General features: G+C 32.7%; 4 protein-coding genes across 4 annotated transcripts in view; 3 read left to right on the plus strand and 1 right to left on the minus strand.

The window, feature by feature from the left end:
• The window catches only part of LOC135136119 (somatostatin receptor type 2-like), a 356,309-nt gene that overhangs the window by 142,316 nt on the left and 187,804 nt on the right, over positions 1–26,189 (minus strand). The gene's annotated exons all lie outside the window — the stretch shown is intronic.
• On the plus strand, positions 6,247–7,590 carry LOC135136532 (uncharacterized). Its single transcript, XM_064065870.1, has 2 exons — positions 6,247–6,572; positions 6,624–7,590. Exon 2 carries the CDS (start codon positions 6,624–6,626, stop codon positions 7,554–7,556), a length of 933 nt encoding a protein of 310 aa, XP_063921940.1. The 5' UTR covers positions 6,247–6,572; the 3' UTR covers positions 7,557–7,590.
• LOC135136124 (uncharacterized) lies at positions 15,267–16,619 on the plus strand. The gene is made up of 3 exons (XM_064065256.1): positions 15,267–15,270; positions 15,346–15,390; positions 15,447–16,619. Exon 3 carries the CDS (start codon positions 15,451–15,453, stop codon positions 16,333–16,335), a length of 885 nt encoding a protein of 294 aa, XP_063921326.1. The 5' UTR covers positions 15,267–15,270; positions 15,346–15,390; positions 15,447–15,450; the 3' UTR covers positions 16,336–16,619.
• Positions 23,247–24,457, plus strand: LOC135136224 (uncharacterized). Its single transcript, XM_064065413.1, has 2 exons — positions 23,247–23,355; positions 23,403–24,457. Exon 2 carries the CDS (start codon positions 23,404–23,406, stop codon positions 24,265–24,267), a length of 864 nt encoding a protein of 287 aa, XP_063921483.1. The 5' UTR covers positions 23,247–23,355; position 23,403; the 3' UTR covers positions 24,268–24,457.

A 26,189-nucleotide genomic window follows, 5' to 3' on the forward strand; every position in this document is an offset into this window, starting at 1 on the left:
AATATCTAGAATCTTTGAAACTTTTGGAATCTCTAGAGTGTCTCGGAATATTAGAAAATTTGTGAAACCTCTAGAACCTTTGAATTCTTTATAATCTTCAGAATCTTCGGAATATTCAGTCTTTAGTCTTTTTAGAATTTTCAGCCTTCGAAGTACTTACTTAGAATTCTCAGTACTCTTTAGAATTTCCAGTCTTCAGAATCTTTGAAATGTTTAGAATTTTTGGAAAATCTGTGTCTCGGAATATCCGGAATTCTTGAAATTTAGAAACTTTAGACTCTTTAAAATTTTTAGGATCTCTGGAAACTTTGTAATCTTTGATATCTTTGGATCATTATGCAAATTCTTCAGAATCTTCTGGAACTTCAAAGTTCTCAGATCTTTTAGAATCTTCAGTTTTCGAAATATTCAAAATCTTCAGAAAAGTTAGAATCTTCAGAATCTTTAGAATTCTGAGAACATTTAGAATCTTCAGGATCTTTAGGATCTTCAGAAATTGTCAAAATTTTTTTGATCTTCAGAATCTTTAGAATTCCTAGAATCTCCAGAAACTTTGGAATTTTCGAGATCTTTCGAATCTTTATGTTTTTCAGAATCTTCGGAGCATCGAAATTTTCAGATTTTTGGAGTTTCGGAATATTCAGAATCTTCAGAGACTTAAAAGAATCATCAGAATTTTAGAATCTCTAGAACTCCGGAATATCTGGAATCTTTGAATCTTTTGGAATCTCTAGAGTCCCGGAATATCAGGAATTTTTTAGATTTCTGAAATCTCTAGGATCCTTGAAATTTTTATAATCTTCAGAATCTTCGTAATATTCTTCAACCCCTTTGGAATCTTGAGCCTTCGAAGTACTCAGAATCTTCAGAATCTTCGAACTCTTTAGAATGTTCAGAATTGTTAGTCTCCAGTCTTCAGAATAATCCTTGGAATCTTTGAAAATTCTGCAGTTTGTGAAACACTGGAATTTTTATAATTTTTAAATTCTTCAAAAACGTCAAAATTGTTAGAAACTTTGATCCCTTCAGAATTTCAAGAATCTCTAGAATCTCCAGAAACTTCGGAATCTTCAGAATCCATAGAATTTTCAAAATCCTCAGAATCTGAGGAATCTTTAAAAACTTCAGAACCTTTCGATCTTTTAAAATTTCTAGGATCTCGGGAAACTTTGAAATTTTTGACATCTTTTGAATCCTATTGCAAATTCTTCAGAATGTTTAAATCTTTAAAATTTTTAGGAAGTTTAAAATCTTAAGAACCTTCAGAATCTTTAGAATTCCTAGTATCTTTAGAATCTTCAGAATCTTTCGAATCTTGACAACCTCCTTGAAATCCCTATTCTCGGAATATCCGGAATTTTTGGAACCTTTGGAATTTCATAATCTTTAGAATATTCGGAATCTTCAAAAAGTTCGGAATTTCCAGCCATTGAAATATGTACTTCGAATCTTCGGAATCTTTACAATCTTCAGAAATTGTCAAAATTTTTTGAATCTTCAGAATCTTTAGAATCTTTATGTTCTTTAGAATCTTCAGAGTATCGAAGTTTTCAGATTTTTCGACTCTTCGGAATATTCAGATTCTTCAGAGAATTAAAAGAATCATTACAGTCTTTAGCATCTCTGGAATATCGCAATATCTCGAATTTTTGAAACTTTTGGAATCTCTAGTCTCGGAATATCAGGAATTTTTTAATTTCTGAAATTTGTAGATCCTTTGAAATTTTTATAATTTTCAGAATCTTCGTAATATTCGAAGTCTTCAGCCTTTTTGGAATATTTAGCCTTGGAACTACTCACAATGACCAGAATCTTGGAGCTCTTTAGAATGTTCAGAATCTTCTAAATCTTTAGAATCTTCAGAATCTTTAGAATTTCTAGTATCTTTAGAATCTCCAGAATCTTTCGAATCTTGACAACCTCTAAAATCCCTATTCTCGGAATATCAGGAATTTTTGGAACCTTTGGAATTTCATAATCTTTAGAATATTCGGAATCTTCAAAAAGTTCAGAATTTCCAGCCTTTGAAATATGTACTTCGATTCTTTGGAATCTTTACAATCTTCAGAAATTGTCAAAATTTTTTGAATCTTCAGAATCTTTAGAATCTTTATGTTCTTTAGAATCTTCAGAGTATCGAAGTTTTCATATTTTTCGACTCTTCGGAATATTCAGATTCTTCAGAGAATTAAAAGAATCATTACAGTTTTTAGCATCTCTGGCATATCGCAATATCTCGAATCTTTGAAACTTTTGGATTCTCTAGTCCCGGAATATCAGCAATTTTTTAATTTCTGAAACCTGTAGATCCTTTGAAATTTTTATAATTTTCAGACTCTTCGTTATATTCGAAGTCTTCAGCCTTTTTGGAATATTTAGCCTTCGAACTACTCAGAATCTTCAGACTCTTGGAACTCTTTAGAATATTCAGAATTTTTTAAATCTTTAGAAATTTCAAAATCTGTAGAATCTCCAGTCTTCAGAATCTTTGGAATCTTTAGAATTTCTGGATTTTTGAAATTTCTGGAGTTTGTGAAACGTTGGAATTTTTATAATTTAGAAACTTTGATCTCTGATTTTTGGAATCTTCAGAATCTTCGGAATCTTTAAACCATTCAGAATCTTTCGACTTTAAAATTTCTAGAATCTCTGGAACCCTTGGAATTTTTGGAACCCTTGGAGTTTTCGAATTATTCAGAATCTTCAGAATCTTTAAAATCTTTAGAATCTTGAGAATCTTTAGAATCTTCAGGGTCTTTAGGATTTTCAGAAATTGTCAAAAGTTTTTTTAATCTTCATAATCTTTAGAATCTCTAGAAATTCGCAATATTCAGAATTTTTGAAATTTCTGGAGTTTGTGAAACAATTGGAATTTTTATAATTTTTAAATTCTCCAGAAATTTCAAAATTGATAGAAACTTTAAACTCTTCAGAATTTTCAGAATCTCTGGAATCTCCAGAATCTTCGCAATCTTCAGAATCTTCGAAATCCTCAAAACTTTTGGAATTTTTAGAATCTTCCGATTCCTTAGACTCTTTAAAATTTCTAGAATCTCTGGAACCTTTGGAATCTTTGATATCTTTGGAATCATTATACAAATTCTTCAGAATCTTGTGGAACTTCAAAGTTCTTAGATTTTTTGGAGTCTTCAGTTTTCGAAATATTCAAAATCGTCAGAAAAGTTAGAATCTTCACGATCTTTAGGATGTTCAGAAATTGTCAAAATCTTTAGAATTCCTAGAATCTCCAGAAACTTCGGAATTTTCGAAATCTTTCGAATCTCTATGTCCTTCAGAATCTTCGGAGCATCGAAATTTTCACATTTTTGGAGTCTTCGGAATATTCAGAATCTTCAGAGACTTAAAAGAATCATCATAATTTTAGAATCTTTAGAATTCCGGAATATCTGGAATCTTTGAAACTTTTGGAATCTCTAGGATACTTGAAATTTTTATAATCTTCTATAATCTTCGTAATATTTTTCAGCCTTCGAAGTACTCAGAATCTTCGCAATCTTCGAACTCTTTAGAATGTTCAGAATTGTTAGAATCTCCAGTCTTCAGAATAATCTTTGGAATTTCTGGAATCTCTAAAGTCTCGAAATATCTGGAACTTTGGGAATATCTGGGATCTCTAAAGTCCCGAAATATATATCCGGAATTTTTGAAAATTCTGGAGTTTGTGAAACATTGAAATTTTTATAATTTTTAAATTCTTCAAAAACGTCAAAATTGTTACAAACTTTGACCTCTTCAGAATTTTCAGAATCTCTGGAATCTCCAGAAACTTCGGAATCGTCAGAATCCACAGAATTTTCAAAATCCTCATAATCTGAGGAATTCTTAGAATCTCTAGAAACTTTGGAATTTTTGAAACCTGTGGAATCTTTATGTTCTTTAAAATCTTCGGAGCATCGAAGGTTTCAGATTTTTGGTGTCTTCGGAATATTCAGATCCTTCAGAAAATTACAAGAATCATTACAATCTTTAGAATCTCTGGAATACCGCAATATCTGGAATCTTTGAAAATTTTGAAATCTCTAGTCTCGGAACATCAGGAATTTTTATAATTTTCAGAATCTTCGTAATATTCGAAGTCTTCAGCCTTTTTGGAATATTTAGCCTTCGAACTACTCAGAATCATCAGAATCTTGGAGCTCTTTAGAATGTTCAGAATTGTTAGAATCATTTAAATCTTTAGAATTTTCAGAATCTGTAGTCTCCAGTCTTCAGAATCTTTGGAATCTTTAGAATTTCTGGAGTTTGTGAAATGCTGGGATTTTTATAATTTACAAACTTTGATCCCTTCAGAATTTTCAGAATCTTTAAAACCTTCAGAATCTTTCGACTTTAAAATTTCTAGAATCTCTGGAACCATTGGAATGTTTGGAATCCTTGGAGTTTTCGAAATATTCAGAATCTCCAGTATCTTTAAAATCTTTAGAATCTTCAGAAATTATCAAAATTGTTCATAATCTTTAGACTCTCTTGAAACTTTGGAACCTTTCTTCAGAATCATTGCAGTATGGAAGCTTTCACATTTTGGAGTCTTCGGAATATTCAGAATCTCCAGAGACTCAAAAGAATCCTCAGAATCTTTGAAATCCCTAGAATTCCGGAATATCTAGAATCTTTGAAACTTTTAGAATTTCTAGAGTCGCGAAATTTCAGGAATTTAAAAATTTTCTGAAATCTCTACAACTTTTGAAATTTTTATAACCTTCAGAATATAGTCTTCAGCCTTTTGGAATCTTTAGCCTCCGAAATACTCAGAATTTATAATTTACAAACTTTGATCCCTTCAGAATTTTCAGAATCTTTAAAACCTTCAGAATCTTTCGACTTTAAAATTTCTAGAATCTCTGGAACTATTGGAATGTTTGGAATCCTTGGAGTTTTCGAAATATTCAGAATCTCCAGTATCTTTAAAATCTTTAGAATCTTCAGAAATTATCAAAATTGTTCATAATCTTTAGACTCTCTTGAAACTTTGGAACCTTTCTTCAGAATCATTGCAGTATGGAAGCTTTCACATTTTGGAGTCTTCGGAATATTCAGAATCTCCAGAGACTCAAAAGAATCCTCAGAATCTTTGGAATCCCTAGAATTCCGGAATATCTAGAATCTTTGAAACTTTTAGAATTTCTAGAGTCGCGAAATTTCAGGAATTTAAAAATTTTCTGAAATCTCTACAACTTTTGAAATTTTTATAACCTTCAGAATATAGTCTTCAGCCTTTTGGAATCTTTAGCCTCCGAAATACTCAGAACCTTCACAATCTTTCGACTCTTTAAAATTTCTAGAATCTCTGGAACCTTGGGGATCTTTGACAGCTTTGGAATCCTTACACAAATTCTTCAGAATCTTCTCGAACCTCAAAATTCTCAGATTTTTTGGGATCTTCAGTTTTCGAAATATGTATCCAGAAAACACAAATTAGAAACGTTAGAGTTTTCAGAACCTTTAGAATCTCTGGATCTTTAAGATCATTGGGATCTTTTTTTGAAAATGTTGAAAAATATTTTGTCAATTTTCTCGGTACCTGGAAATGTAAGCTTAAAATGCGAGCGCAGCGAACACATATACGTGTGTTATTTAAAAATTCAAAATTATTCGTCTCTGGGAAGCTAAATTATTAAAAAGGAGTATGGGGTCACAATATTTTGCATATTTTAGAAAGAATTTATTCGACAAAATTTTGAGATGACGCCATAAATTTTTGGGACGGTGTCAAATTAAATTTTGAAGATTTCTTGTTCGTGAATGATGGGTTGCCTAGTGTACAGGTTCAAAAACTGAGAAGGCCGATTCCATGCCAGCTAAAAGTTCATTACTTATTTTGGAATGTGTAAAATTTGAGATTTTTGCTTGAGAGAGTTAAATGAATTTTCGTAAAATAAAATAATAACAGACTGAAATTGTTTGTGAAAATTGCTGTCGCAAATTGAGAAGCAATAAAACGCTTTATTTCCACCTGAATTATTTAAATCCACTCTACAGGTAAATAAACAACCGACAATAATTCCGTGCGACCCCGAAGAGCCCCACCTATTATATAAACACTTTTATCGCGTGCGTTATTAACAACACAATTTATTTTTCATTATAAAAATTTATTTTATTTTTCGGAAATAGGACCACTCAGATTAGATTAACAATATTTCGAACCACTGATAACCCGAACTTTCTCTTCAACGCTACGCTGCGCCGCTCGTTAAAAAACAGCACCTCAACCAGATTAGCAACTTAACGCAGCACGTAATTATAAACCTGAACTAAATAAATTCGGCCGCGAACACTTTCGTCAGTCCACGTTGTGCCAACTATAAACAATCCTCATTAACGTGGGCGTTACGCCCGTGACGTTATTTTTGTCCCAAAGCGCACATCCCGCAAAAACCGGCCCGTTTCCATCAAACCCGTTTATCGCTTTTAAGAAACCGAATTTGTTGACAAATCGTGTGCTCGAAGCGACCAGTGCAATGCAGATAATAACAATAACTGATAATATGTGTTCCGTACGTTTAGTTTATGGGAAACATTTGTCCAGATAGTGTGCAAACCACATCGAGGTAAGTACCACGACACGTTCAATGTGTCCCTACTTAGTGAATACTTTTCAGATGAGTAACCTCAACACCGTGGACGATTTGCCCAACATCACGTCGAATTTCACCGACGAGGAGTACCATCACCGGGAAACCTCCTACGAGCGGATTTTCCTGGAGGTGTTCACCGTCGTGGGATTGCTGTCAGTGGTGGCAAACAGTCTGTTAATTTTCGTCATCGTCAAGTACAAGAAGATGAGGGAGGACCCCACCAATGTGATTTTTCTTCAAATGAACATTTTACAGGCGTTTTGTTTGCTTGCTACGCCGCTGACTTTGAGGATCCTGATGGAGTTCTTCGACGTTTCGCCAGTGCACACTATAGTGTTTTGTGCTTCTTATCAAGTCGAATCTACGATAATGGTGGCTATAACGTGGTACTTGTTTCTGTTAATTTGTGACTGGTACCTCAAACTTTACTACAAAAACGTTTATGTGAAGTTTTGTCGTGTGTATAAATTTTTCATAGCGGCCTTTTATGTTCTGACTATGTTCGTGTGTTCGATTACCGTCCAAATATGTTTCAAGAGTGCCATGTATGGCTTCGTTTATATGATCTTGGCTGCTGGGCTGTGTTTTTTAGTGTTGTTCTTAATTATTATAAATATTATTCATTTAGTGAGGAGGAGGAGAATTACGTCTGATTGTAAAGGGAACATAGGGCTGGCAATTGCCAATATTTGGTTCGGTTTGTGGTGTCCCACTTTGATATTCGTACTCTTAACAATACTCGGGAACATAGCTGCTCCCGTGCTACTAATTTTTGTATTTTCGTTAGGGTTTTCAAGCCCCGTGTTTAACCTCATCTACCTCTACTACTACGACGATCGCTACAACATATTCTTGAGGAAAGTGTTCACTTGTAAGTGTAACGAATACTCGAACGAAAGTTTAGAAACTCCCGTGAGCTACAACGACGTAAACGGTGTACAAATTCCAGACAATTAATGTAGTTTTTAATTTAATACAATTTTTCGACCGATTACTGTTTTCTTTCACCGATAGGAGCACCAGAGGTCAAAAACGATTTAATATCGTCTCGGTTGTGTGCTTCGACCTCGAATCCAGTGTGAATCTGTACACGTTATTCCAATCATAATGAATTAAACAAATTTATACGTTACATTAATACGTTTTCGAGAATTGTTATTTGTTGTGTTTATATAATAACAAACAGCATGCAGTTACGCAACTGTCAAGGTCTGCAACAACCTCTTCGACGAAAATTCGAAGAATGTTGTGGTGAAGAGCGAAATGACGCACTTGTTTATAATCTCGTACAGATGGCCTATGACATTAAGATTTCCACGTAAGACTGATTATGATTAGCTATCGACGAGTCGTTTTTTTTGGGTTATTATTTGCGGCAGTTTTAGGTGATTGCGACAATGACGTACGGTTTGTGAATTCGTGATCAGGACCGTGACTGGGTTATAATGTGTGTAATTAGGGGGGAATTCCCGGCTAACTGTATAGCTGTCGACTATTGTTGTTTTCGTTGGCAGTTATCATTTTTCTCGAAGATTACAGGAAATATTTTTCGGGTGATTTGTTATATTGGAACAAAGCGGCGGAGTTATCTGGTCTTAATGGCTTTGTAATTGCTGTGTTGTTATTTATTTATTTGTAGTGAAATCCGTATTTCAAATTAAATATTTTCTTATTTAAGTTTATGCACGTTTTCATTTGTCTGTTGTTGCAGCTAATTATTCTTTAATGAGGGATAATTAGCAGATTGTCAACAATTTTTTAGCAAGAGGATGGTAAGAGCTTATTGTAGATTACGTTTTGTGTGTTAAATTAGAAGCAACGACTGAACAAACGAAATTCGAGACAATTAAATCGCTTCTGATTATTGTTTGGACTTTAATCGCATTTATTTCTTTACAAAAGAAATGTATAATATAGGCACATTATTTGGAATTGTTTGAACGATAATACAATATCGAGTAAAAAATTAAATGTTGAATTTATTTGAAGCCAAATTGTACAATGTTATACAACAATCTACAAAAAAACGAAATTTTCACAAAAGCAAAAAATTTGATATATTCGATTTGAAAGTAATGTTTTTTTATTTAAAAATTGCAGTAATTTGGAAAAATGGTACGAGTTTTCGAAGAAATGAAGTCCAAAGTTCTGGAGATCCAAATTTACAAAAAACTTCTCTTTAGAATTTTTAGAATTTTCAGAACCTTTCGAATCTCTGGAATTTATAGGGTCTTGGAGTATCCGGAATTTTAGAAATTTCTGAAATCTCAAGTCTCGGAAGATACGAAATTTCTGAAATTTTTGGAATCTAGAATCTTTATAATTTTCAGAATCTTCGGAATCTTCGAAGTCTCCAGATTTTTAGGAATCTTCAATCTTCCAAATAATATGAATTTTCAGAGGTTTCGGAATCTTCAGTCTTCAGATTTTAGAAATCTCCAATGTTCCAAAATTTTAAGAATATTTAGAAACTTCTAGAATTTCTATTCTCTCTAAATAACAGGAATTTTTGGAATTTCTGAAATCTCTAGAACCTTTGAAATATCTTCAGAACCTTCTGAATTTATCGGTCTTCAAATTTTTTTATCTTCAGGTTTCGAAGTACTCAGAATCTTCAAGCTCCTCGGAAACCTTGGAATCTTCAGAATTGTTCAAATCCTTGGAATCTTTAAAATTTTTGGAACTTTCGGAATCTTTATAATCTTTAGGACATGCGGAATCTTCCGAGTGTTCAGATTTTTTGTAATTTTCAGCCTTCGAACTACTTAGAATCTGTGGAATCTTTAGAAATTATCGACAATTTTTTAATCTTTTTAGAATTCCTAGAATCGTTGAAACCTCTGCAATCTTTGAACTCTTTGGAACCTCAATGTTTGCAAATTTATTGGAATCTTCAGTGTTTGAAAAATTAAGAATCTTTAGAAACTTTAGAATTTTTAGAATCTCTAGAGTTCTGAAATACGCAGGTTCTTTGGAATCTCTGGGGTCTCTGGAACATTTGAAATCCTTGTAATTTTCAAACTCTTTGAAATATTCAGTCTTCGTATCTTTAGAATCTTCAAAATACTGTGAATTTTCAGAATCTTCAGTCTTCAGGATTTTAGGAATCTTCAACCTTTCAAATCTTCAGAATTTTCGAAATGTTTAAAATGTTCAAAATCCTCAGAACTTTCAGTATCTTCATTCAGAATCTTTAGCACATTCGGAATCTACAGTGTTCAGATTTTTTGGAATTTTAAGCCTTTGAAATTTTTGGAATCTTCGGAATCTTTAGAATCTTCAGAAATTATCTAAATTTTTGAATCTTCAGTCTTTTTGGAGTCTTCGGAACATTCAGAATGTTTAGAATCTCTAGAATCCCAGAATATTCGAAACTTTTGAAAATTTTCGAATCTCTAGAGTCTCCGAATATCTGGAACTTTTGGAATATCTGGAATCTCTAGAGTCTTGGAATATTTAGAATTTTTGAAATTTCTGGAATTTCTGGAAGAATGGAATTTTTATAATCTTTAGATTCTTCAGAATCATCAAAATTGTTAAAAACTTTGAATTCTTCAGATTCTCAACATCTTTGGAATCTTCAGAATTTTCAGAATCTTCGGAATCTTGAGAAACCAAAGAAATTTCAGAATCTTCAAAATCACCAGAATCTTCGGAATCTTTAAAACCTTCAGAATCTTTCGACTATTTAAAATTCCTAGAACCTCTGGAACCTTTGGAATTTTGACATCTTTGGCATCTTTATATATGATTTTCCGAATCTCCAGTTTTCGAATTATTCCGAATCTTCAGAAATATTAGAATCTTCAGAATCTTTAAAATTTTTAAAATCTTTAGAATCTTCAGAATTGTTAGAATTTTTGGAATTTTTGGAATTTCCAGAATTTCAAAATCTTCAGAATCTTCAGGATCTTTCGAATCTTGACAATCTTTGGAATACCTAGAGTCTCGGAATATCCGGAATTTCTGGAACCTTTAGAATCTTTATAATTTTTAGTATATTAGAAATCTTCACGGTTTTCAGAGTCTCGGAATATTCGAAATTTCTGGAACCTTTAGAATCTTTATAATTTTTAGTATATTAGAAATCTTCAGAGTTTTCAGATTTTGTGTAATTTTTGCCTTGGAATTTCTTAAAATCTTTAGAATCTTCAGAATTTTTAGAATCTTCGAAATTTCCAAAATATTCGGAATCTTTAGAATCTTCAGAAGCTTTCGACTGTTTAAAGTTTCTAGAATTTTTGGAACTTTGGAGTCTTTGACATCTTTGGAATCTTTATACATACTAAAACCTCAATGGAAATGTTGAGTATCTTCAGAGGCGTTAGAATTTTCAGAATTTTTAGAATCTTTAGAATTTTTAGGATTTTTAGGAACGTTAGAATATTTAGAATTTTCAGAATTTTTGGAATCTTCAGATTCTACAGAATTTTCAGAATCTTTAGAAACTCCAGAATCTCCAAATATCTGGAACTTTAGGAATATCTGGAATCTCCAGAGTTTCGGAAATCTGGAATTTTTTAAATTTCTGGAACTTTTCAAAGATTAAAATTTTTATAATCTTTAGATTTTTCAGAATCTTCAAAACTGTTAGGACTTTGGGAATTTTCAGAAGTTTCAGAATCTTAGGAATTTTCAGATTTTCAAAATCTTTAGAATCTTTCGAATCTTGACAATCTTTGAAATACCTAGAGTCTCGGATATATGAGAAATTTCTGGAACCTTTAAAATCTTCATAATTTTTAGTATATTAGAAATCTTCACAGTTTTCAGATTTTTTGTAATTTTTGCTTTAGAAATTCTTAAAATCTTTAGAATCTTCAGAATTTTTAAAATTGTGGAATTTTCAGAATTTTAAGAATCTTTGGAATCTTCAGATTCTACAGAAATTTCAAAATCTTTAGAATCTCCAGAATCTTCAGAATCTTTCGAATCTTTAGAATATCTAGAATCTCCAGAGTTTCCGAATATCTGGAATTTTAGGAATATGTGGAATCTCTAGAGTCTGGGAAATCTGGTGGTTTTGAAATTTATGGAGCTTTTGGAAGATTAAAATTTTTATGATCTTTAGATTTTTCAGAATCTTCAAATTTGTTAGGAATTTTCAGCAGTTTTAGAATCTTCGGAATCTTCACAATCTTTGGAATTTTCCAGAATCTTCGGAATTTCCAAAATATTTGGAACCTTTAGAACATTCAGAAGCTTTCGACATTTTAGAATTTCTAGAATTTTTGGAACTTTGGAGTCTTTGACATCTTTGGAATCTTTATGCATATCCTCCAGAAATGTTGATTATCTTCAGAGGCGTTTGAATCTTCAGAATTTTAAGAATCTTTAGAATATTTAGAACTTTTAGAATCTTAAGAACTTTTATGATTTTTAGAAACGTTAGAATATTTAGAATTTTTGGAATCTTCAGATTCTACAGAATTTTCTTCCTTTCGAAATGCGAATTTTTGAAGATTTCTAAAAATCGCGATATTCCAACGGTCGATTTCGGCAAAACGGTTGCAGCTATCAAAAAAGAGAAATCGGAAGTGAGTTCTAGGCCTCGAAATCTACAAGAAATTGGATTCAGTTAAGTTTCGAAAATGTCAAAATTTGGCCGAAATTTGAAGAATTGGGGACCATTGGAAAAATTTCATTTTCAAAAAAGTTGTCTAAAAATTCTGAAAAAATTCAGGGACGTAGATCTCGACGTGCTGATTCCAAAAATGTAGGGTGTTGGTGGTGACTGAGCAACATTTTCGAAAGAATCGGCGTGAAATGCGAATTTTTGAAGATTTCTAAAAATCACGATATTTCGGCGGTCGATTTTGGAAAAACGGTAGCAGTTATCAAAGAAACGAGACCGGAAGTGAGTTCTAGGCCTCGAAATCTACAAGAAAATGCATTCAGTTAAGTTTCGAAAATGTCAAAATTTGGCCGAAATTTGAAGAAGGGGGGACCATTGGAAAAATTTCAGTTTTAAAAAACTTGTCTAAAAATTCTGAAAAAATTCAGGGACGTAGATCTCGACGTGCTGATTCCAAAAATATAGGGTGTTGATGCTCACGGAGCAACATTTTCGAAAGAATCTGCACGAAATGAGAATTTTTGAAGAAGAATCTTTATAATCTCCAATCTCCTAATATCTGGAATCTCCAGAGTTTCGGAAATTTGTAATTTTTGAAAGTTCTGGAACTTTTGGAACATTAAAATTTTTATAATCTTTAGATTTTTCAGAATCTTCAAAATTGTTAGCCCTCTGGGAATTTTCAGAAGTTTCAGAATCTTTGGAATTTTTATACATATTCTTCAAAATCATCGAAACCTCAATCGCAATGTTGAAAATCTTCAGAGGTGTTAGAATCTTTAGAATTTTTATAATCTTTGGAATTTTTAGGATCTTTAGGATCGTTAGAATATTCAGAATTTTCAGACTCTTTGAGCCTGTAGAAGTTCTAGAATCTCGAGTCTCGGAATATCTGGAACTTTTGGAATACCTCGAGTGTCGGAAATATGGAATTTTTGAAATTTCTGGAACTTCGGAAAATTAAAATTTTTATATTCTTTAGATTCTTCGGAATCTTCAAAATTGTTAGGAATTTTCAGCAGTTTTAGAATCTTCGAAATCTTCACAATCTTTGGAATTTTCCAGAATCTTCGAAATTTTGAGAAACTTCAGAATTGTTAGAATCTTCAGAATCTTCAAATTTTCCAAATTTTCGGAATCTTTAGAACCTTCAGATGTTTTCGACTTTTTAAAATTTCTAGAATTTTGGCGTTAGAATTTTCAGAATTTTTAGAATCTTTAGAATTTTTAGGATTTTTAGGAACGTTAGAATATTTATAATTTTCAGAATTTTTGGAATCTTCGATTCTACAGAATTTTCAGAATCTTTAGAATCTCCAGAGTCTCCAAGTATCTGGAACTTTGGGAATATCTGGAATCTCCAGAGTTTCGGAAATCTGGAATTTTTTAAATTTCTGGAACTTTTCGAAGATTAAAATTTTTATAATCTTTAGATTTTTCAGAATCTTCAAAATTGTTAGGACTTTGGGAATTTTCAGAATTTTCAGAATCTTTGGAATTTTCAGATTTTCAAAATCTTTAGAATCTTTCGAATCTTGACAATCTCTGAAACACCTAGAGTCTCGGAATATTCGGAATTTCTGGAACCTTTAGAATCTTTATAATTTTTAATATACTAGAAATCTGTACAGTTTTTAGATTTTTTGTAATTTTTAGCCTTAGAAATTCTTAAAATCTTTAGAATCTTCAGAATTTTTAGAATTTTAATTTTAAACTTCACCACCTTGGATAAATAAATAAAAACGTTATTATTATTATTATTATTATTTTCAGAATTTTTAGAACCTTCAGAATCTTAAAAATTTTCAGAATCTTCGAAATTTCCAAATTTTCGGAATCTTTAGAACTTTCAGAAGCTTTCGACTTTTTAAAATTTCTAGAATTTTTGGAATTTTGTAGTCTTTGACATTTTTGAAATGTTGAGTATCTTCAGAGGCGTTAGAATCTTCAGAAGTTTTAGAATTTTTAGAATATTTAGAACTTTTAGAATCTTTAGAATTTTTAGGATTTTTAGGAACATTAGAATATTTATAATTTTCAGAAGTTTTGGAATCTTCAGATTCTACAGAATTTTCAGAATCTTTAGAATGTCCAGGGTTCAGAATCTTTCTGGAATCTCGAGCGTCTCGGAATATGTGGAACTTTTGAAACTTCTGGAACTTCGGAACATTAAAATTTTTATAATCTTTAGATTCTTCAGAATCTTCAAAATCTCCAGAATCTTCAGAATTTTCAGAATCTTCAAAATCTGCGGAATATTCGTAATCTTTAGAACCTTGAATTTTTTTTTAATTTCTAGAATTTCTGGAAACCTTGGAGTCTTTGACACCTTTGGAATGTTTATACATATTCTTCAGAATCTTCGAAACCTCAAAGTTCTCGATTTTCTTGGAGTCCTTAATCGAAATGTTGAGAATCTTTAAAACATTTAGAATCTTTAGGATCTTTGGAATGTTCAGAACTTTTACAATTTCTGGAACTTCTGGAATCTTTATAATTTTCAGAATCTCTAAAATTGATCTCACGAAATATCCGAAATTTTTGGAATGTATGGAACGTTGAAATCTTTGAAATTTTCGAAATCTTTGAACTCTTCAAATTTTTAGAATTTGCATACTAAACTTTGGAATTATTAATATTTTTGAAAATTTGGAATGGTTGGAATCCTATTTCTCTATTTATAAAGCATTCGAAATTTTCAGATTTTTTTAAATTTAGAATATTGTTTGTTACTTCGGAATTCTTTGAAATTCTCTGTCATGTCAAGAATTTTGGTAGAAAACTTTATTTTCTTGGTATGTAGAAAATGAATCAATTTTTTTTCATTTCAACTGGTACAACATTTTGAAATGTATTTTTTGAAATCCCTGTAATATTTTTCTAGATTGTTTAGAACGCTGTAATAACAAAGACTGCAAAGTACCGATTTATAAGAAATCAATGTGCTCAAGAACTTTTTAACTCAAGTGTCACAATTTTTACTATTGTCGCAAATTTCAATCTCTTTAAGTAAGGTCCGAATTTTCCAAAAATAGCCACATGGTCGCTGAACCGATCCACCTAAAACTGCCTCTCAGACCTGCGAGCTTAACTAGGGTAGGTAACATCTAAATAAAGTACCTAGTTGGTGCACAATATTAGCTCAACTGGATAATTGTTATCTTCCCGCAGGTTTCGTACTCAGTCCACATTACAGCACAGCAAAAGTCGCGTCTGGTAAGTCACTATTGCATTTAACATTCCAACTGACCACCCACACCATAATTTACCAGTAAAATGAATGTCGCAAGAGGAACGACGGAGCTGCCGACCACAATCGACGACGATGACTCAAGCGAAAATTTTTACGAGAAACAAGTATTAAAACTGACCACCGTAGCCAGTGCCTCGTCCATTCTAGCGAACATTTTAATTTCCGTCACGATAATCAAGTACAAGAACCTCAGGAGGAGCGTAACGAACACTATTATCCTCCACATTGTTTTAGTGCAAATAATTAGCCTAGTTCTAGACGAAGTGCTCTTGTGGTTTTTCACCTACTTCGGGACTCCTCTGCCCCAGTATCACAGCGAATTCTGCGTCATTTTCGTGGCGGTTCGAATAATGAACGCGATCTCGTTCTTATTTATGATTCTTCTAGTTTGTAATTGGTACTTTAAGCTGTACAGCAACGAAAGCAAGTATTCCAGATTCTGCAAATACCACAGGTTTTTTCTCGTTTTGATCTACTTCGTCTCGATTTTGGTGTTTCCGTTTTTGACTAAGATGTGTCTGAGGAAAGACGTTTTTGCTACGTTTTACGTTGTTTTGTCGATTCAGATTGTTATGATCGTGTTTTGTGCGTACATGAACGTTGTAGGGAAATTTAAAAGTCGGAGTTCTTTTGATCACGACGTCGGGTTAGGGGTTGCCAATATAACGATTGTGTTTTGTACACCGGCGTATTTTTTTCTTGTTTTGGCTTATTATAATTTAGTTCCGACGTATGTTGTGTTGTTTGCGGATATTTTGGCCACCGGAGTTTTTCCTTTCGTGCTAGTGTACATGTACAAGTGTGACCGGAATTTTCAAATGTACTTTAAAAAGTTAATTTCTTGTCGGAACGGTGGCTTAGAAAACGGATCGGTGTCGTATAATCTCATAAATCACGTAGAAACTTAGTTAGAATGTATTAATGTGCGTTGTACGTTCTTAAATTATCAATTTATTGCGATTATTTTATCTTAAAATGGGCTGTTAGTTTTATTAATAAGTTGGTTGGTTGGTTCATTATAAAAGTTCTAAAGAGTCTTAAAGTTCTGTTCATCCGACTACAACCGTCTTAAAATTTTCATGTTCTTGTAATTAATTAACATGCAAAGCCTTGAACATTAAATTCTACAACGTAGTTTGATCTGTATTCAAGAATTTTTAATAAAGACTGAAGTGCTCGACTATTCATTTAATTGGGGTTTTATTTTAGCGCTTTTCTTACAATTTATATCACGTACTAGAAAAATTATTGCGTTCGTATCCTTGTAAACACTGAATTGATTTGACCCTGGCGTGTAAAACTGGTTGCATAATATCCAACTGCGCCGAATTTTTATTACGCTTTAACGTCAATTTTTCTAAAATATTAACTAGGTACAGATTGACAGCACACATTTAATTTTTCGCCCTTTTTAGTGAATTTTTCATTGAAAATCCGTAGATACCGACGAAAAAAGAAACCCATTGGCGGCTCGTGACCTTAGAGCCTGACAGTGCTGCCAACTGCAGATACTAAGCATGTTATAGCAGAGATTACCGAGATGTGACGGACCCTATATGGGGGAACGTGACCCTTATCGACAACGAACCGTCACCTGTTGCGCCCGTTTCAAATTAGTCAGGAAATTGCCATCAACTGCAATTACCACCTTCATATGAATTTACAAGCGCACTAACGTTATTAAATTTATCGAGGGGTGTATTTTACGGTTTTTGGTTGAAAATAGTGGAACAAGGGTGAACATGCCGAAATTTGTTCAAAACGAAGAAACACATTTTTGCTTAGATGACACTTATTTGGACGAATGCTGTATATTTAAACTTGAATTTGTTTTTGTATTGTTATAAATGACAAAAAAAAATAGACAGAACTTTCCTTGATCTGTCTGTCCGCTACCGAGATAATAGCGCGGTAATAAAAAAAATACAATTGTTTTCAGGATGTACCTTTTTGGTTTTTATGTACACACAAAAATGTTTAAAATTTGTTTATTTGAAACAATAACGAGGTCAGGTCAGGTCAGGTCAGGTTAAGTCAAGTCAAGTCAGATTACATCTGGTTAGGTCATAATTAAATTCTAATCTTTTTAGATTTTGATTATTTTGACGGAGCAAATTTGCTTGGAGTTATTTTGTCAGGGCAGTTTTGTCGTCCTACAAGAATTCATGTTGAGTTTTTATCCAAGACATAAATTTTGGAAAAAAAATCAAAATTGTTCGATAAAATTTGCAATTTAATTCCTGAACTGCGAAACTGATTCCTCTGAAATCTTGTAAACGTTTTAAGGTTATCATAGGCATGATAAACCGTCAATCAGAATCTTTGGAATCTGAAGAATTTTGAGAATCTTTTGAATATTTAGAATTTGTGGAATCTCCCGAGTCTCAGAATGTCCGGAATTTTTGAAATTTTTGAAATTTCTATACCACTGGAATTTTTATGATATTTAGATTTTTCAGAATCTTCAAAATTGTTAGAAACTGTGGAATCTTCAGAATTTTCAGGATCTCCAGAATTTTCAGACTTTTATTGCAATCTTTAGAACGTTCTTTTTAAAATTTCTAGAATCTCTGGAATCTTTGACATCTTCGGAGTCTTTATACATATTCTTCCAAATCTTTGCAACCCTAAAGTTCTCATATTTTTCGAATCCTCAGTTTTCGAAATATTCAAAATCTTCAGAAACATTAGAATCTCTAGAATCCCGGAATATCCGAAACCTTTAGAATTTGCTAGAATTTCTAGGTTCTCAGAATATACGGAATTTTTTATCTTTCTGGAATCTCTGGAATTTTTATAATTTTCAACATCTTCGAAATCTTCATCTCTTGAAATTTTTGGAATTTTCAATCTTCCAAATACTGTAAATATTCAGAATTTCCGAAAGCTTTAGAATCTTCAGGTTCTCTAAAATCCCGGAATATCTGGGTGTTTGGAATGTGTGAAACTTTTATAATCTTCAGAATCTTGAGAATTATGAGAATCTTTCAGATCTTCAGGTTCTACAGAATTTTCAGGATCTTTAGAATCTCCAGTCTCCAGAATCTTTCGAATCTTTAGAATTTGTAGAATCTCCAGTCTCGGATTGTCCAGAATTATTGGAATTTTTATGATCTTTTAATTCTTCAGAACCTTCAAAATTGTTACAACCTAATGATGGAATCTTTAGAATTTTCATAATCTTTGGAATCTTCAGAATTCTAGAGTTTTCATAATCTTTGGAATCTTCAGAATTTTCAGAATCTTTGAAATCTTCAGAATCTCCAGAATTTTCAAAATCTTTTGAATCTTCAGAATCTTTGGAATCTTTAGAACCTTCAGAATCTTTCGCCTCTTTAAAATTTCTAGAGTCTTTGTAATCTTTGACATCTTTGGAGTCTTTATACATATTCTTCAGCATCTTCGCAAGCCCAAAGTTCTCATATATTTTGGAATCTTCAGTTTTCGAATTATTCAGAAATTTTAGAATCTTCAGAAACTTTAGATTCTTCAGAATATTTAGAATCTCTAGAATCCCGGAATATCTGGAATCTTTGAAATTTTTCGAGTGTAGAGTCTCGGAATATCACGAATTTTTTAAATTTCTGAAATCTCTAGAACCTTTGAAACTTTTATAATCTTCAGAATTTTGAGAATCTTTTGAATATTTAGAATTTGTGGTATCTCCCGAGTCTCAGAATGTCCGGAATTTTTGAAATCTTTAAATTTCTATACCACTGGAATTTTTATGATATTTAGATTTTTCAGAATCTTCAAAATTGTTAGAAACTGTGGAATCTTCAAAATTTTCAGGATTTCCAGAATTTTCAGAATCTTTGGAATCTTTAGAACCTTCAGAATCTTTAGACTTTTTAAATTTCTAGAATCTCTGGAATCTTTGACATCTTCGGAGCCTTTATACATATTCTTCAAAATCTTCGCAACCCTAAAGTTCTCATATTTTTCGAATCCTCAGTTTTCGAAATATTCAAAATCTTCAGAAACACTAGAATCTCTAGAATCCCGGAATATCCGAAACCTTTAGAATTTGCTAGAATTTCTAGGTTCTCAGAATATACGGAATTTTTTATCTTTCTGGAATCTCTGAAATTTTTATAATTTTCAACATCTTCGAAATCTTCATCTCTGGAATTTTCAATCTTCCAAATACTGTAAATATTCAGAATTTCCGAAATCTTTAGAATCTTCAGCATCTCTAAAATCCCGGAATATCTGGATGTTTGAAATTTGCGAAACTTTTATAATCTTCAGAATCTTGAGAATTATGAGAATCTTTGGGATCTTCAGGTTCTACAGAATTTTCAGAATATTTAGAATTTCCAGTCTCCAGAATCTTTCGAATCTTTAGAATTTGTGGAATCTCTAGTCTCGGAATGTCCTGAATTTTTGAAATTTTTTGAATTTCTGGAACATTGGAATTTTTTTATCTTTAGATTCTTCAGAATCTTTAAAATTGTTAGAACCTTTAGAATCTTCAGAATTTTCACAATCTCCAAAATCTCCAGAATTTGCGGAATTTTTAGAACCTTCAGAATCTTCCGAGACTAAATATTTTAGAATCTCTGGGATCTTTAACATCTTTAGAATCTTTATACATATTCTTCAGAATTTTCAGAACTTCAAACTTCTCATATTTTTTGGAATCTTCGAAATATTCACAATCTTCAGAATCTTTAGAATCTCTAGAATCCCGGAATATCTGGAATCTTTAAATTTTTGGAGTCTAGAGCCTCGGAATATCAGGAATTTTTAAATTTCTGAAATCTCTAGAATTTCTGGAACATTGAAATTGTTATGATCTTTAGATTTTTCAGAATCCTCAAAATTGACGAACCTGTGGAATCTTCAGAATTTTCAGAATCTTTAGAATCTCTAGAATTCTTGCATATCTGGAATCTTTAAAATTTTCGAGTCTAGAGTCCAGGAACATCAGGATTTTTTTCTCTAGAATCTTTGAAATTTTTATAATCTTTAGAATCTTCGAAATCTTTAGAATCTTCAAAATTGTTACAATATTTGGAATTTTCAAAACTTTGAGAATATTTTCAATCTTCAGATTCTACAGAATTTTTAAAATCTTTAGAGTGTTCAGAGTCTTTCGAATCTTTGGAATTTTTGGAATTTCTATGACCTTTAAATTCTTCAGAATCTTCAAAATTGATGCAACGTGTGGAATCTTCAGAATTTTCAGAATCTTTCGACACTTTAAAGTTTATAGAATCTCTGGAATTGTTGACATCTTTGGAGTCTTTATACACATTCTTCAGAATCTTGTCAACCCCTTAGATCTCATATTTTTGGAATCTTCAATTTTCGAAATATTCAGAATCTTCAAAAACATTAGAATATCATCCTTAAAATCTCTAGAATCCCGGAATATCTGAAGTTCTTGGAATTTCCAGAATTTCTAGGATCTCAGAACATACGGAATTTTTGAAATTTCTGGAATCTGGAATTTTTATAATTTTCAGTATCTTCGGAATCTTCAGTTTTCAAGTTTTTCAAAAATTCTTAATTTTCGGAATCTTTAGAAGATTCAGAATCCTGAGAATTTTCAGAATATTTCGAAACATCACAATTTCTAGAATTTCTCAACTCTCCCAATATCAGAAATGTTTGAAATTTTTGAAATCTGTAGAACCTTTGAAACCTTTGTAATCTTCACAATCTCCTGAATCTTCAGTCTTTGAATTTTTAGGAATCTCCAACTTTCCGAATACTGTGAATTTTCAAAATTTTCGGCATTTTCAGTTTTCAGATTTTTACAAATTTTCAATCTTCCAAATCCTGTGCATTTTCAGAATCTCCAGTCTTCAGGTTTGTAAGAATCTTCAGTCTTCCAAATACTGTGAATCGTCAGAATTTTCGAAAACTTTGAATATTCACAATTTTCAGTATCTTCATTCAGAATCTTCACATGTTTCGAAATTTTACAATTTCTAGAATTCCTAAACTCTCCCAATATCAGGAATTTTAGAATTTTTGAAATTTCTAGTACCTTTGAAATCTTTATAATTTTCAGGATCTCCTGAATCGTCAAAGTGTTTAGATTTCTAGGTATCACCAATTTTCCAAATACTGTGAATCTTCACAATTTTCGGAATCTTTAGTCTTCAGATTTTTAGAAATCTTTAATCTTTCAAATAGTATGAATTTTCAGAATCTTAAAAATCTTCAGGTTTTCAGGAATCCTCGATCTTCCAAATACTGTGAATCTTCAGAATTTTCGGGATCTTGAGAAAATTCAAAATCTTTAGAATATTTCGAAACTTTATAATTTCTAGAATTTCTAAACTCTCCCAATATCAGGAATTTTTGAAATTTCTGAAACCTAGAAATCTTTTTATGTAATCTTTAGAATCTCCTGAATTTTCGAAATCTTCAGTTGTTTTTTAATCTTCAGCCTTCAAAGTACTAGAACCTTCGGATCTCTTAGAATCTTCAGAATTGTTAGAATCCTTGGAATCTTCAGAATTTCTTGAATTTTCAATCTTCATTCAGAATCTCGAAAATCTTTTAAATCTTTATATAAAATATCACGAAATACCTGAAATCTTCAAATTTTTCAAATTTTTAGAATACGCGCAACTCTGGAATTTTTAATATTTTTGAAAATTTTGGAGTGGTTGGAATACTATTTTTTATAGATAAAGCATTCAGAATTTTTAGATTTTTCTAAATTTAGAATTTGTTTTCTAATTTCGAAATTCTTCGCATTGTAAACGTTCTTATTTTACAGTTTAGTCTCATCAAATTGACTAAGAAAGAATCTTAGTGAAGCTGTCTGTCCATGTTTTGTTGTAATAATAAATCTCTAGACGTTTTACTTTAAACAAACAAACTTATAGAATGCGAGCGCAGCGAGCACGTTCAGGTTCCCATAAACATTTTCAAAATTCGCTTTTTTAGATACTAAAAAATTCTCTTTAAAAATAAATTAAATTTTCAGGGACACCAACGAACAAATATGAAAAATAGGTATCTAAATGTGCTCGCTGCACTCGCTCTCTGTATGTCCTTTTTTAAATCAATTTACTGTGTTAGAAACATTTACAGATGACGGTAAACAAGGCTACTTAGTTTTAATTATAATAATTCTAGAGATCTCTCTGTCAAGGTAAATTACATTGAGAAAATTGACATTCAAAATGCGAGCGTAGCGAGCATGTTCAGGATGTTCCACAGACCTTAGTGGTCATAAACATTCTTAAAATTTAGTGATAAAATTGTTTTTAATAATTTAGCTTCCCAGAGACACTAATAAATAATATTTTAAATTACACCTAAACTTGCTCGCTGCGCTCGCATTTTATATTTCGGTATGCAGGATTTTTAGACCACTTTTTCAAAAATTCAAACTAAAAATAGAAATACTGTTAGCGTTTTTCTAGGCAAAATGTTTCTCCGTGCTCTAAAATATTCAGGAGCCAAATTAGCTCAAATAAATCCAATTATGAGTAAGCAATCCTGCGACGTAAGTTGAATTCTTATTATTTCGATTTTATGTTGTAAATAAAAAGCGTACACATCACGAATCATCCCACTATGACCCACTACCAAGCCCGATTAATTTGTTAAAATTGGCACAAATAATTAAAAATATTTGTGTTTTCATTCGTCTCCATTAACAGCAGAATTAACTTCTATTAGCTGAAAAATTCTTTGCTTCATCACAATTGTTGTCCTCGTAAATTTGAATTACGCTCTCTGGCCTAATTATGCAATTCGTCTGGAATTCGTATCGTAGATTATTTTCCAGGGCTTTGTTAAATGCATTTACTTAATTATCTCGTTTCGTAATTCATCTCTAGTGTCATCGTTAATTCCAACTTTAAATAGTCACATCCCAAGACCCCATTATTTTACACTTGTCGTCTTGCAGTGGTCGCGTTTGTGTTGGTCAAACCATCGTCTCGTCTGCTTCCTAGGTGAGTCACCACCGTCTCTCAATCATCCACTCACCCATTCACCGCAGGATGTTGGACCTCCAAGAGCTCCTCAACAACATCGCGTCCAACAGCACCCACTACCGACTAGAGCACCCCTCGAACTTCGTCTTAGTACCAGCCGTGATCACCATCCTCTTCGGTGCCACCGCGGACATCCTCATCATCTCCACGATTCTTAAGTCCAGACGATGGACCTCGATATTCAGTTTCTACATCTTGAACTGGTGCATCTGCGACGCTATGCTTCTGCTGCTCCAACCCATCACCTACACCGCTATTTTTTCGATTAACTACGTCACCCATAAGGTGGCGATGTGCTGGTTGGGGTCCATCGTCGCCATCACCATAGGTAACTACCTCTTCGTGGCCGCCCTCACCATGGACTGGCTCTACTCCAACTTCTTTGAAGCTTGCGCTGAGAAAGTCCGACGGTTCAACAGGTACCAAACCTCCGCGATTTGGCTTATCGTCGTGATTTTGGTCATCTACGTCTGCAATGTTTCTATTCTTGAGAAAACGTCGCTTTGGATTTTCGCGATTACGACGATTTCTTTGATTATGTACTGTATTGTACAGATTTTGTGGTTTATTAAGAGGAAGACGTCCAGCGGGGATAGTGAGCAGTCGAATTTGGCTTTGGCGATGGTTTCGGTGTATTTTATTTGCTGGATTCCGAATTACTTGATACAGGGGATTAAAGCTTTCGAGGATTATCGGTACGTGGCTGATGAAAGCAACGTAGTCACTTGTTTGGTAGGGTATTTAAACTCTTTGATTATGTTGACGTTGTTGTACTATGGTGATGACCATTTCAATGCCAGTTTTGGTACGTTGTGTTCGGGAAAATCCAAAGCGAATAACGTGGTACCAGAGAACATCGAAGCTAAGTAGTTGAGCTGGAATTTGTTGCGTAGTTTAGATTGTTTGATTGTGCACCACATTTAGCAAGCTATCATTTATAAAATGTATCTACAGTCATTTTGTGCTATGTATTTTATACAAATAAAGTACCTGTAACTTAGGGGTAAATACAAAGTGGATTCATAAACCACAAATACAGGAGTATGTTAAATTTGAATAACCTTTTATTTTGCGGTCACAATATAGCCAATTAAAAGTATCAGACGCCAGAATTCCCGAAGATCAATCCGCGCTTTCCAATGCCAAGTTTGTTAGTGTCCTTTTAATTAGTCAAGTTTGGGTCGTACGAAGCTTATTAGTAGAAACTCGAATTCAATAGCGCAACATCCGCGTTAAATCTCTAAATTACTAAGTGCTTCCAACCCACCGTGAAAGTTTCAGTCACTTCATTATCACGTTAAATTATACGACATGGAAATCCGTGCAATAATTTAATAAATTATTCACACCAGGATCCTTTCTTTAAAACCATAAAAGAATTTCTTCCAGCGAGCTTAATTATTCACGACGAACAATTTCCCGCCTGTTTTTCTTGTTTTAAACGGCAATTTGCATATTTTGAAGTGGCAATTTTCACCACATGAACTCACTTTTTATTGGCTCTCGTCGAAGTATGTGGGAGGTACGTAACGTGTTATAAATTTAGCGGAAATTGCGATTAAGCGACAAAAAATCAGCCGATTTAATTTTCTTCCAGCTACACGGGTTTTCATCAAATCATAATAAAAAATCTGCGGTACACGGATTGTTTTAATCGTTTGTGCTTTCTGTCCGAGTCAGTCTTGAGAAGCTCTGCGGACGCAGCTGCTTTATCACCGGGTGGGATTTTTGTCAAAGCTCTTTTATCCAACAGTGCATAAATACAGATGTTGACAGTAACCCCGTACGTCGAATAATTCTTCCGACGAAAAAAATGTAATAAAGCGTCCGTCAGGGTTATTAATGTCACTCTCCGTTGAACATCCATAAATATAGCGAATGATGCGGATGGTGTAAATGTCACGGTGTGACCCTGAATTTCCAAACTGAACGCAAGTTGAATTGGGTTTACTGTTGCAAATAACGTAATTTTGATGATGACTTGTTTATAGTTGTCTTCTTGGGGATTTTAATAACGCGCAATCAACCTAAATTGTGTTAGTGTAGCGATGTCGGTTTGAGTACGATCATGTTGCGGATATCGGCGCCATGGCAACGGAGTGAGAAAAATTTCATTAAATGCATGTGAATAAGTTTGCGTATCTATGTTTATTTTGTACTTGTCTTGGGGTTTTTTGGGGAAACTCAAGGCGCATTGATAAACCACAAGTACAGGCTAATTTCAGAATTCGTTTGTCGTCAGTTGTCTTAATCGACTACTCTTTTCTAAAATAAATAAAAAATAGGAAGCTTCATAGGTCAATTTTGAACTTGGATTCAAATTCAGGTTCAAGTTAATAAGTAGACCAAATTTCAGGAATCTCGGTATGCCACAATTGTCAGGTAATATTTTTCTCATAAGGACTCATTATTTGAAAACGGTTCAAGATATCGATTTCCGGTTTATACTATTCGATTCCCGCGAGTTTTATGGTCGCAACGTGTGATTTTTGGATCGCATGGACTAACCGTTTTAGCTTGAGAGACCGATAAGTGAACGATGTCGTTTTTCATAATATAAAATATGCAAAAGGTTCAAACCGTCCCTCAGGGCAGTTCTGAATACTGAATCTTATTCAGGAGGTTCAAATTAGTAACCACAATAAATTTCATTAACCTCCGTTGTCGAATAAAAATGTTATAATACGTAATATACTGCAAGATTTTGCAGGGAATATTTCACGAAAAAATAAAATTCTTCCGATTTGCCTGAAACCGAGTTTTTAGATTGTTTTTGCAGTGCAGAATTCATT

Source organism: Zophobas morio, unplaced genomic scaffold (assembly GCF_036711695.1).
Source record: "Zophobas morio isolate AGI-343-1 ecotype UQ-CSIRO unplaced genomic scaffold, CSIRO_AGI_Zmor_V1 ptg000026l, whole genome shotgun sequence".
Classification (NCBI taxonomy): domain Eukaryota; kingdom Metazoa; phylum Arthropoda; class Insecta; order Coleoptera; family Tenebrionidae; genus Zophobas; species Zophobas morio.

Bases quoted from the DNA above. Each gene is read 5' to 3' on its own strand.
- LOC135136532 (XM_064065870.1), top strand. From the start codon at position 6,624: ATGAGTAACCTCAACACCGTGGACGATTTGCCCAACATCACGTCGAAT.
- LOC135136124 (XM_064065256.1), top strand. From the start codon at position 15,451: ATGAATGTCGCAAGAGGAACGACGGAGCTGCCGACCACAATCGACGAC.
- LOC135136224 (XM_064065413.1), top strand. From the start codon at position 23,404: ATGTTGGACCTCCAAGAGCTCCTCAACAACATCGCGTCCAACAGCACC.